The sequence below is a fragment of the Budorcas taxicolor genome, chromosome 8 (genome assembly GCF_023091745.1).
Source record: "Budorcas taxicolor isolate Tak-1 chromosome 8, Takin1.1, whole genome shotgun sequence".
Classification (NCBI taxonomy): domain Eukaryota; kingdom Metazoa; phylum Chordata; class Mammalia; order Artiodactyla; family Bovidae; genus Budorcas; species Budorcas taxicolor.
Genome location: NC_068917.1, coordinates 113,662,364 through 113,675,426, shown reverse-complemented (window position 1 = coordinate 113,675,426; position 13,063 = coordinate 113,662,364). Strand labels below are relative to the sequence as shown.

The window sequence follows — 13,063 nt, the reverse complement described above, 5'->3', positions numbered from 1 at the left end:
GGGACAGAATGTTCCCCCAAAAAAACCCAGGTAGAACATGCTTTTGGCTTTATGATGCTGAAGTTGGGTTGGACAAATTCCAAATGTAACTGTGTAGTACTTACTCATGTGAGAAATTCTTTGCCTTCAAATGCACACTCTCCTGGTTTAAGAAAATGCCAGCACAGTTTCTATATTGAGAGGGTCTCTTTCGTGTATTTAGCTTTTTACAACTTCTCTGTTGTATTCACAAGAAAAGAAAAAAGGATTTCATTTCTCTCCTTCTCTTGGAACAAAATGCCTTTGGGAAGGATTGCTGTCTTTGGCAGCAGGCAAAGGGCTTCTTGAAAGGAAGGTTTCTGTTCCGTGGTTGAAACAGTCGCCATGGCAACCAGTCATCAAGGCTCCAGCAGCTTCTCACAGACACTCTCCACTCAGGAGGCCCTTTCCGTCACGTTGACGGAGTATTTGCATCTGTTGGCCAGAGTTCTCCACTTTTGGTGACGCTCCATCATCCAGGCACGGGGAGGCTGGATGCCATATTTTCAGTTACACGTTGCCCTATATTTTGTTCCAAATTATTAATTTGGTGAAGAATGGGGTTAAATTTTATAAGCCAGAAATTTTATACTATTTATATTTTTATGGCAAATATGATATCTCAAACTTCTAATAGGGTCTGCTTTATGCATGCTAGATAAGATTGGGAAAAGAGAGTCCTTATCACCTCACTAATTTGAATAATAGCTCCCATTTCACTCATACTTATTTTGGGGGGTGAGATCAGTTCACCCCCTGTGAAGCTGTCTCCCCAGGCTCTTCCTTTAATCCTGACTCCTCTCCGAAGATCTACTCTCAAATGTTCAGCTTTCTCTCCCACATCTTGAGGCAGGAATCTAAAGCTCAACCTTTGCAGAGCACACTCAGATCCAGTCCCTACCCCACCAGCCTTCTCCTCTTTTAGCATTAACTCTGCTTGATTGTAGCAACAGGCCTCTCTGCCTCTTAAAATGAAGTCTTGGAATTATAACTTTAAAGCACAAGTTTATACTTTTTCACAATTAATTTTACAAATAAGAAAATGAACTCTAGAAAGGGGAAGTAATGTGTAGAAATATCTCAGCAGAACTAGGATAAAACCCAAGTTTCCTAATTCCCCATTTCAGTATTCTTTTCTCTCATACCAGAGAAGCGCAAACAAAATAAATCAAACTGCCCCTGTTCCTCGCTCTGCCTTTCTCCTCCGCTTCCCCACAAGCACAATTCCTAGACAAAGGGTAGTCCTTGAAACATTTTTTTAAAAATTAAATATCTATTGTGAAAATTTTAGAAAATAGAGAAAAACACGGGAAAGAAAAGAGATAATCTGTTATGATCTCATCATCCAGAGGAAGTGGCTGCTAACATTTAGTGTGTTCCTTCCAGTCTATTTCTGAACATGCTTATCGAGTCTCTTGCCAATATACAGTTAATTTTTTTCTTCGAATATGCTCTGCTAGAGAAAGAATTCAGATGAGAATCAATAGACTTATGTAGCCCTGAGGTGAACTAGTCCTGCAACCTTGAACAAGTACCTTACTCTCACCCGCAGTCTCCTCAACTAGCTAATTAAGAGATTGCACTGAATAGCCTTTATGATCTCCTCCAACTCCAGAACAGGCAGTCCACCGAGGTTACTGATCAAGTGCGGAAAGGGTTGGGATAGATGACGCAGTGGTCTCTTTAAACTTCAGAGATTATAACACATATATCATAAAGAAGCAAATACTTGGAGACTCAAATTAGAAAGTTAAAGCCTACCAAGGAATAGGGCCTTTCCTTCAAGAATCTTATCCATTGACTTGTTTCATGTCCTCATTTCTCCCTTATTTCAGCTACAAGTTCAGCAGTGAAGAGTCGTCGTCTGGGTCCTCCCATGCAGTGATGGATATCTCTCTGCCTACGGGAGTCAACGCAAACCCAGAAGACTTAAAAGCTGTAAATGTCTTCTCTTAAATATTGTTATGGATACTTGCTTTTACTTACTGCATTAGTTTACAAAGCTCTTTCCATTCATTCTATGTCACTTTCTTAGACTCAGAATATTCTTTTCAAACCGATAAGCTACCAAAGTTTTTATTTTTCAAAGTGAAACAGGGGCAAGTATTATGCTTGCGTGGACAGAATAACGTGAGTTCATGTGATGACAAGCTCAGACCGTTTCAAGGGGAGGAGCTGTTCTTCACTGTCTTTAAATAGCAGATTACATCCCCATGACCTCACATTCCATCACTGGGTGAATGCACTTAAACAGAAAGGTCGCGAAGTTAAATTTGAGCTTTTCTCTTTGTTCCCTTAGCTTGTGGAACAGGTGGATCAATTATTAACTGATTACGAAATCAAAGATGGGCATGTTATTCTGCAACTGAACTCAGTAAGTTCCACCTCTCACCATTTTTCATTTATCATTACTATTTATCAGCTGCTGCCTAAAATATTTTGAGTCTTTCGTCTCTCATGATTTTCTTAATCTTTGAATTTGTCAAACAGATTCCTTCCAACGAGTTCCTCTGTGTTCGATTCCGGATAATTGAACTTTTTGAAGTTGGGTTTCTGAGCCCAGCCACGTTCACAGTGTATGAATACCACAGGCCAGGTAATCAGCTCTACTCTCACATTTCTTCCGAAGACTGCTCTGTATTTATTATGGGATCTGAAGAAAGGCGCTTGAGGCCTGCAGACTGTATACATTTCCTCTCTCGGGGCTCACTCTTCACAAACGTCCCCACTGGGACAGACAACCAGTGGATGAGCGAGCCGCTTCGCCGCTCCGGCCCTCAGGCTCTTCATGTTTAGAGTAGGCAAACCGGACTCGACTGCTCCCACTCACAGTCTCCGCCTCAAGTTTATCTTTGGTGTTTTCTGTTCCCATTGCGTCTCTGCTTTCTAGAGAAGGCCGTTTACCCTACTGTTAGTTTCAGTCTTCACAGAGTCAGCTTCCCCTCCGTCTACATTCTCAGCACACTTTGCAGAGAGCTCTATCTCAGCGCTCGTCACGCTGCACCGTGATTATGTGTTTGCGCATCTTTGTGCCACCCCCAGAACATTCTCACCCTCTGCCCCGAGCATCTAACCCAGGGTCAGGTACATAGCGTGCATCAATAAGCGCCGGATGAATGAGCTCTGCGTTTGGTCACTCAGCCACTTCCGATAACTCTCCACTTTGGTTCACAAGGCAGATGACTCCACTTTGGCCAGTTCTACTTGTAACAAAACTCTTAAAGTGAACCAAAACTCTGAGACCCATTCAATCCAGTTTTACTTCTGAAATCATAGATTATGATACTTAGCCTCTCCTTGAAAAGAACTATGCACACACACACACACACACACACACATCCATATGTGTGTGTTTCTTTTCTCCTCCTGAACAATAGGGGAAAAAAAAGCAACAATGCTTTTCTTCTCGAGCCTAAACAATTACCAATTGTAATTCTTTCAATAGACTCTCATGTAACATAATTTATTTCTTCTCATTCATTGAAACACCAAATACTTTCATTCTCAGAAATGGGTATGGCAGAGTAAGATTTCAAGCACAGAGAAGGAGAATATTTTGAGTGTAGAGGAGCCTGTGTTAGGACAGGCAGTTCCTAATTTAACTTTCCTGGGCCTCTGCTACAGAAGGAGGGTTTGGAGTGGGTGATCAAGGAGCCATGGGCGGAATTCACTGATGGGTAAACTGCACGTTCGCCGAGCCACCTCTTCTAACTGCACTTTCGTTGGCGCAGATAAACAGTGTACCATGTTTTATAGCACGGCCCACACCAAGCTTCAGAAAGTCTGTGAGGGAGCAACATGCAAGTGTATCGAAGGTAAACTTCATTTAACGTGTTCAGGCTGTATACTTGTTTAAAGCAGCCACTCATAATCCGGGGCTAATCTGGGGGAAGCTGTTTGACAAACTGCCATTTCTCAGAAGTAGAAATGTAATCTCATCTGATGGAAAGTGCATTCCTCGAGCACTGTAAGGCTACATTGAGACGGCTCCAGAACAACCCGATAGTTCCTACCGTTCAGAGAAACACCATCAGGCAGTTGTTGGATATCGGAAAGATAACATGATGTGAAATTCTTACCTTTAACCTGGTCTTTTTGGTGCAATAGGACCATTGCTTAAGAGAACAGCAGCTCTGGAATGAGCCACCATCTCCTCTCTGCTTCCCCTAGTCCTCCCCAGTTAGAGACACTCTCCATTCAATCTTTTGCCAATCAAGGCAGCCTGATTGGCCAAAGAAAAGCCCCAGAATTCAATAATCAACTGCGGACTCCATGAGGGTCTGAGTTGATTTTGGTTTTCTTTTGTTTTTCAAAGTCCGTAAAATCTACACATTTCTTAGGTACTCATTTCTCCCTCTTACAGCATAAATCAGTCATCAGTTTGGTTCCTTCAAGAGATTTTTGATTACACTCAACATGAGAAAATGTCCTCCTTTCTTCGGTGAAGCATATATATTTTTGAAGAGCTGAATGTGGACTGACGACCCATTCTAAGTCCCGTGTTCGAGATTTTGTTTTTTATTGGCTTTGTTTTTGCTTTGCATACTGTTTCACTTTATGGAAGAGGAGAAAATGGGGACAGGTCTTAGGAATCTGATATTTGTAAGATTATATTGGATTGTCTCAGGGCAGATGAGGAAGAACTGTGTTTGCTCCCAAAGGTGTTTGTTCCTTACGTTAACGTAACTTGTGCTGTCTTTCACAAAATCCAGCTGACTGTGGGCAAATGCAGGCAGAATTGGATCTGACAATCTCTGCAGCTACTAGAAAGGAAAGAGCATGTAAACCAGACATTGCATATGGTAAGTTGGAAAGTTTAATATATAGTTCCATTAAACATGACATTTTATGAAAACATGATCAGTTAGGAAGATCTACAACTTCACACAGTGATTATGTAGCTGCAACGTTCCATGTGCTCCCTTGAAGGAAAATGTCATCAATTTTCAGCATTAACATGCAAAGTTATTTATCCTTCAGCAAAGAAATATGATTTTCATTAAAAATGGTGGGAGTGAGGTGCACACACAGCCAAAACATTTTATTCCACCAGACTCCATTGAATTAAAAGTGCTAAAACATAGTCAAAGAGAACATTTGAAAAGCCACAGAGGTATATGATTTCGCTCCTGCCTTCTTCCGGTTGATCGAGCAGAGACAGAAACAAAGATGATTTGGGGGTCTGAGTGTTTTCCAAACTCCCTCCAAAGACAAAGTGAAAGTGTCAGTACTGAATAATTTTTAATATATCACAACTGCAATCCACATTTGAGACTCTCTCCATCTCAAAAGGAGCATCTCCTTCTTGTTGTCCAGATCTCAGAGCTAAATCAAATGCCCAAGTAGAGTTGCAGACACAAGTTCCTCGTAGAATTAGACCCTTTATTTTCCACCTGTGGCTTCCAGGGTTTACTTCTGTCTTTTTCAAGAAGAGAATGAACAGGTAGTACACTGTTTCACATTTTCCTTGACAACTGGTAGCAGGGTTTTTATAAATAAATAAGCACAGTGCTGTTCACGGAGCCTTTCCTGTTTTCCAATTGTTTTCACACGTGGTCTCTCATTGGTGTCCCATGAGCCTCCTTGGAGGTAACAGTGACGAAACTGAGGCTCTGAAAGACGCAACAGTTTGCTCAAAGTCATGCAGGAAGTAAGTAACAGAACCAGGACACATTCTGGTCTCCAGTATTATTTCCAGGAGGTAACACTGAATTCTGTTAATGGAAATAACAGCCGTGAGAATGGATGTGTGGCTCATGATCTTTCTTTCCTTCAAGTTCATCTTGAGTTTTTAAAAAATGCTAAAAAGTTGCCTAACTCAGCCAAGACCCACTGCAACTTTTAAAATATACTGAGACTTGAAGAGAATTCTATATTGTTTTCCCCTAAAATTTAGATCCAGATTATTTCTTTCCACCATAATAAAACAATTTTGACTCTTAAATTTTAAAAAAAAAAATCTGTTTTAACACAGAGAGTACATGCAATCAGGATTTAGTTTACCACATTCAAGAAAAAGCTTAGCAGGCTTTTTTGGAGCTACAGGTTAATGATGGAATCACAGAATAGAAACAAAATTAAACGGTTCCTTCTCTCCGCCTGTGCCTACAGTAGGTTCATTGCCCTTATCCACTATAAATAATTAAGAATCTGAAATTTAGGGCATTGTTTAAGCCACTAATTTACACAGCCTTTGGTTCTGCCACGGTGAGTTCGTTCACTGAGCTCTATGTCTTGCTACCTAGCTGGGATCCCAAAAATGAACAAAAAATTTTAGGTCATTCACTTTAACCTCAAAGAAAGCAAGAACAAGAGGATTTTTTCTCAGGTCACAAAGAAGAGATGGGTCTCTTCAAGCTGGTCATATCAGACGCAAAGTCAAACACACCGTAGGTTAAAAATTGATGCCTGAATGAAGGGAAGACAAGATTGAGAATGTCTCATATCAAATAGCTGCCAATCCAAGCAAAGATGAGTTGGAAAACAGAGTCCTATCAAAACCCAAAGATCAAAACCAATCAAAGTCATCAAGGCATGGAGGTGAGGGAGCACGGAGACTCCTACGACAGGTCAGAGCGATAGATACAGGGCCCCTCTGTGGGCGTGCAGAGAAGGAAGAGGCTTCATCTGGAAAGATCAGAATCTGAACTTTACATCTAAGGCTTTTTGTTTTGTGTGCTTTTTAAAATTTAATATTGCTCTTACCCTAGTCAGCCTGTTCTGTAACAGTGGGCAGAGTGATCCCTTAGAGTCATGGGCAGTAGAATCTCGCTGGGAGTGCTGGGAAGCCTTCTTGGGAGAAATGAGATTTACCACAGGGCGCCCATAAGAGCTTGCCACACCTCATTTTTTGTTTGTTTGACAGACTCTGGCTACTATTGGACGTGGCATTGGTGGTAATGAGCATAAATTACTGTGTGTGCTTTTTTTTTTACCAGCTTATAAAGTTGAGATCATAGCTGTCACTGAAGAAAATGCTTTTGTTAAGTACACCGCGACCCTCCTGGATATCTACAAAGCTGGTAAGAATTCTTTAGTTCTTTCCTTCAACAGATATTTAGTCCTTACTATGTGGCAGGCATTATATTAGACACAAAGGATATAACTTGAGTAACACAGCCAGAGTTCCTGCCTTCATAAAGTTTATATTCTATTCAAGGAGACACATTTTTTTTTAAAGGAAATGGACAAAATAAACAATTACAAAGTATAAGTACTATATTTGGAACAGACATGGAATTAATAAAGGAAATACCTTCAGAGTGATAACAGATGGTATATTTTAGGAAATACTAGTAAGAGTTAGCCATTCTTAAAGGTGAGAGTAGAGGGAATCAGATGGGAAGGAGCTGGGTCGTACTGGGATTTATAAGGCAAGGTGAGAAATTTGGATTTTATTCTAGAAGTTCAAAGGGTAGCTAATAAATGGTTTTAGGTGGGCAAGAAACGTCTTCTGATTTTAGAAATCATTCTGGCTCCAAATGAAGGGAGCAAGAGTTGAAAGAGGGAGACCAGTTAGGAGCATCTATGAGGTGCAGAGCCTCGGCCCAGAGGCCATGTGAGTTTGATAGGCTAAATGAGCTATAGTAACCAACACAATAAAATGGATCCATATGGAAATAGCACATAAAACAACAGCTTAAAATATGTTCCCTTTTGTTCCCTACGTAAGAGAACCTACAAATATTATGAAATTGCTTGTCAAATGATGTACATGGAAAAACCAAATGATTCGTTAAATCATATTTAATTCCAAATAAGTTTTTGTTGGTTTGTTTTATTTAGAAATTGTCAGTGTTATTTTGTTTGACTCGCTGTAGGATTTGACAACAAGGATCCACATCAAATGTTTCCAGTTATGTCTCTATTGAATTGATGGTCATTACGTGATGTCTGCCTCACAAAGTAATTTCTCCTAATAGCAACAGGATTGTGCAAAGTGCAGAACCCAACTAGCAGGAATTACATTCAAATGTTCCTCATCTTTATTATATCGCCTAACATTTCCATGTATTTAATATATATCTATTATCAGCTAAGTTATAAAAACAGTTTATTGAAATGTCATGTTTAATTTTCCTAATTTTCTTAATTTTTATTCCCCTTCAACCCTCAGAGTTTTACAAACATATTTGACAAAGTTTCAGAATTCACATTTTAAAAAACTTAAAATGTTTACTCCTGTGTCTGTGAAAGTGAATCTGTCAGATGATGTGGTTTATAAAGTACCTTTGCAGTTTTAGTGCTATTGGCTGCCTTTCAAAATGCCAGTACTTTTCCAATTTTTATTATTGCAATTTTTGAAGTCTCCACACTATTTGTTTATTCTGTCTAGTATATATTAGGTATATGGTAGAATAAATATCAAATTTATCAAAACAATATTTAAACTGATTCTTGTTTGCCTGGTGTCTTTGATTGCATTATCCGGAGACACTTGACTCAGAAGGTGCCAAACTGAAACAGCTGTAAATTTCAGGATTTTTACTAAAGCCCCAGATTTCTCCCTGACATTACATTTGTGCCAATAAGGTTGCTCTTGTAAATATTTCTCACTGACACCTTTTTTCCCAGTTTGATAAGTTGTCCTCCCTGTACTTTGAGTTCAACAAAACCCCTGAAGCCATCTTCAGATTTTTAAGTTATTTAAAACATGTTTCATATTAAATAGTTGATTTTCTAGAAAATGATTGAACTTTTATTACCTCGTGTATATTTCTCAAAAGCTGTGTTTCATTACAGTAGGTATGAAATTTTGCTGTAAGTGGGACCGTAACTCTAAGTTGTGGCACTGGGTTTACACTTTTTTTTTTTCCTTTTGAAATGCTATCAAGTATTTCAAATCTGAAAATGTTTATTTTTAACCATACACTAGAGTTTAAAATTCTAGTAATACTTTCCAAATTTTTCTTTGCTTGATCAACACTCTGACATTTTTTTCTGACTTTTATTATTTCAAATGTTTCACTGTGTGAAGTTGAGTTGTGATGGTGTCTCATTGATGATCACAAGTGTTCTTTATCTGTAACATGATTGCCATTTTGACAAAATAGGTAAGCATTCTCAGCACTTTGATCTTTCCACAACCCAATTTTCAAGCACTTTTGCATCCAACATACACATCATAAGCAATAAGACATTCCTATTTTTACCGAAATAATCAAGTGCTTTTCATTCCAGAAATACAAATTACTTATTTTGTATCAATTATTGCCTAGTATCAAAAGATATTCCAGACTGTTCTGAACTTTGTGCAGAATCAGATGATTCCCAAGCTGTAGTTCTTTATCCCTATCATTTCTTCTCTGTTCTGTCAGTTCAGAAGACTCATGTTTATGACATTTAAAAGGGAATGTTAAGAAAGTTTTGCGTGGTTTGTTATCCCTTCATTCTGGCTCTTCATTTTTAACATATATAGATTTTTTAATTTATATAAAATATCAAAACACCACACATTTACCACTTACACAAGAAGTGCTGCTAAAAAATAAGCCAAAATAAAAACTGAACTATTTGGAATCAAGGGCAACTACGTAGTTCAAGGATAATGATGCTATTATCTTGTGACTGGTGTTTCTCCTAAGATACAGGTGAGGCTATAAATGAAAAAAAGATGAGTGATTGTTGAAACTGAGGTTAATTATTCTCCCTTCTGAATATGCTCGACATTTTCCATAACAAGAGGTTGTTAAAAATAATAAGACCCCCCACCGTCACACTGCTTACCATAACAGGGGCTGACTTGGCAAACAGTGTTGGGAAGGCTGTTTGAATGTTGCTGCAACAGGAAGTCATGTATGAATGGTCACCAGCAGAGCCTAAGAACGTTAGCTTGAACTAATGTGGGTACACGGTCATTGTTTTACTAATTAACATTTACCACTTTTGCAGTTACTATTATGTGCTATTTAGCAACAGTTTCAGACGTTTTTCAGGGTTTAACAACTAGGATGACTCAGCCAGAGTGTGATAACTGGACACCAGTCCTGAATATACAGCAATGGGTGTCTGTCCTGTCCTGGCCTCAAGAAGCTTCCAGCCTAGCACAGGAGTTAGGCATGTGGGGGGAAACATGATGATGGAAATTCAAGTGTGATGGGAATAAGGAGAAAACATATACTTAGGACACAGAGCACCAGGGAATGTTTACGGAATACTGGGAGGATTGAAGATGTATTTAAAGATGGGTGTAACAGAGAAAGTGAAAATCGCTCAGTCGTGTCTGACTTTTTGCGACCCCATGGAATAGTTCATGGGATTCTTCAGGCCAGAATACTGGAGTTGGTAGCCGTTCTCATCTCCAGGGGATCTTCTCAAGCCAGGGATCAAACCCAGGTCTATCACATTGCAGGTGGATTCTTTACCAGCTGAGCCTACCAGGGAAGCCCCTCAACTCTGGAAAGGTTCTGTTAATTCCTGGTTCTAATGAAAAGCACTTAAATAGTGCTTACTATGTTCCAAACACTTTTCATGTTTTAACCCATTTAACCTCACAGCAGTTCTGCAGGGTAGGTTTTACTGTGATGCCCATTTTGGGGATGAAGGATCTGAGCCTCATTTGTTCAGGTACACAGCTAGGAAGTGGGGGGTTTAGCCTGGGGAGCCTGATCCCAGAGTCTGAAGTCTTAACCACAGGGACAGTGCCAATAGCCATTAGCCTGTCAATAGAAATTTACACTGAATAACAAATAGCCATGAGGAACTGGAATGCTCAAAAGAGTTGAAAACTGTGACATGTGATAACCTTGCTGTGTGTCTCTCAGGAGAAGCTGCTGCTGAGAGAGACGCTGAAATCACCTTCATTAAAAAGACAACCTGTTCCAATGCCAACCTGGAAAAAAGGAAACAGTACTTAATCATGGGTAAAGAGGCCCTGCAGATAAAATACAATTTCCGTATCAAGTAAGTCACCAGTATTTTGGAGTCTCTGATCTTCCATCCAAAACTTAGTGCAATTTATCCTTAAACCCACTACGTGTTTCTTTCGTGCCCTGCTCTTAACCAACAAACCATTAGGAGCATACATGAAATAATGTGAGCTTAAAACGAAGGACTCCTCAAAACCACCCGGGTAGCTGAGGTCTCGCTGAGGATAAACCAACTGCGTGCCCAGGTCTGGCAGTTAATCTGGGGTCACTTGTCGACTCCCCCTTTTCTGCAGCTGCCTTCTCAGTCCTCAGACTGTTCTGTCTAAGGAGGACAGTGTTTGGATACATGTTTTATTATCTGTTTTTTTAAAAATAGACATTGAAACAGATGTTGTTCCTGCCTTTAACCAAGAGAGCCCCGAGCAGCTCATGATCTCCAGGGTTTGTGGACCTTTGCAGGGAGAGGCCAGTTCAGAGGAGTTTGGCCAACAGCCTGACCCCTGGGCACCTGAGCAGCTTGGCTCAATTGAATTCAGCTCTTCTCTATCTGTGGCCACCATCACAAGTGATTCGTTTGCATTATTCCTTGGCAGGTACATCTACCCGTTAGATTCCTCGACCTGGATTGAATATTGGCCCACAGACTCCAGGTGTCCATCATGCCAGAGATTTTTAGCAAATCTAGACGAGTTTACTGAAGACATCTTCTTAAATGGCTGTGAAAACGCCTGAAGGTCAGCTGCATCCAGTTTGCACTGTGGACTCCTGTTGTTGAAGTTTCTTTTTTTTTTTTTCTCCAACATTCACAGCTGGTCTTATTTGGAAAGTTCACTCTACTTAGAATGGGGGACATTTGCTTTTATTAGAGAACAATTTAAGAGCAGTAACTCTCTGAAACAGCATGTCCTTCAGGGGTCCTGGAGACAGACACTCATTCCAAGGTTACTGGACACCAGAAGCAATAAATTGGAACCCTCCTGAAACCTACCGCTCAGGCATGCTTGCCGGGGACAAAGAATAGCCCCACTGAAATGTAGTATCTTACAAAAACATGGCCTTTGCTTGAAAGAAAATACCACGGAACAGAAAACCGATCATTAAAGCCTGACTTTGCTTTCAAAATGTGCGAAAAAGCGTGTTATTTTATGCTAGGTCAGCTGCAACAGCACTAAAACAGGCAAATTGAGAAAGGTGGAGAAGGCCGCCCCTCAAAGCCCTCAGCAACCTGAGAAGGTGGGAGCCTTGTCCTTGCCGCCTCCCTTCCTGGTGCCGTCTCTGCGCCCCTCTGTGGAGCCTCTCCTCCCCTCCCAGTGCCTACTCGTTCCCCTGGAACTTGCTCTCCTGGAAGGCAGGCCCCAGGGCAGCCACCTGGTGAAGAGAAACCTAGTGGAAATCCAGACCCTTTGCTCTTGCTCTGACCAGGTCTCTGAGCCTCCTTCAGGATTTATCAGTGAGGATTTCTGACAGCAGGCTCATTTCTAAGTGATATTCTGCAGCACTTTAGATCTTATGGAAGAGTTCTCATACTCATTCCCATTTAATGTCTCCAGAATCTCATGGAGTACGAGAATTACTATTACCCCCATTCCAAGAAGACTTTGAGGCCGAGGACCCAAAGGGATTTGAGGATGAGGAATTTGAGGCTCAGAAAAGGAAGCGATTCGCCCAGCCTAGTAAGGGGCAGAGTGGGAGGCCAAACCCCAAGGCTTGCTCACAGTCTGAACACCTCCCTCTTCCACCTCACTGCCCCATCCCATCGCTTGTCAGGTTTGATTTCCTAAGAGCAAGGCAGGATGCAGGTGGAGTGTCTTTCTTCCTTAGCTATAGTTTAACCAGCCCCACTGAAATGTCACAAGGAAACACAAACCCTGGATGAAACGGCAACAGTGACTGAAACGCATTCCCTTTTTGAGAAATCTGCGCCTTACCAGTTAGCCTTGCAAAGCTACACAAGGCCTTGCACTGTGCCTCATAAGTTAAACTAAGATTTTCCAGCTTCAAGGAACTAAGGATTTATTTTCGTTAATGTCAGAACTCACATTGAAGGCACTCCCTTGGCAAAAACAACCCTTGTGTCCAATATGCCCAAACTCGCTGCCAACGAGGGGTGAGGGGCCCCCAGAGCAGGTCTGCGGCGCCTCCAGTCACCTTCTCGCTGAAGGCCGGGCGGCAGGACC

At 40.8% G+C, this 13,063-nt stretch overlaps 1 protein-coding gene across 1 annotated transcript in view; it reads left to right on the top strand.

Moving 5' to 3' along the window:
- Positions 1 to 11,618, top strand: part of C5 (complement C5) — a 94,066-nt gene extending 82,448 nt beyond the window's left edge. The window contains exons 34-41 of the mRNA XM_052645117.1: positions 1,854 to 1,956; positions 2,318 to 2,392; positions 2,509 to 2,614; positions 3,750 to 3,833; positions 4,731 to 4,820; positions 6,957 to 7,040; positions 10,782 to 10,920; positions 11,480 to 11,618. Coding sequence (XP_052501077.1) covers positions 1,854 to 1,956; positions 2,318 to 2,392; positions 2,509 to 2,614; positions 3,750 to 3,833; positions 4,731 to 4,820; positions 6,957 to 7,040; positions 10,782 to 10,920; positions 11,480 to 11,618 — 820 coding nt within the window. The remainder of the gene's footprint in view (positions 1 to 1,853; positions 1,957 to 2,317; positions 2,393 to 2,508; positions 2,615 to 3,749; positions 3,834 to 4,730; positions 4,821 to 6,956; positions 7,041 to 10,781; positions 10,921 to 11,479) is intronic.
- The last annotated feature ends 1,445 nt before the right edge of the window (positions 11,619 to 13,063 follow it).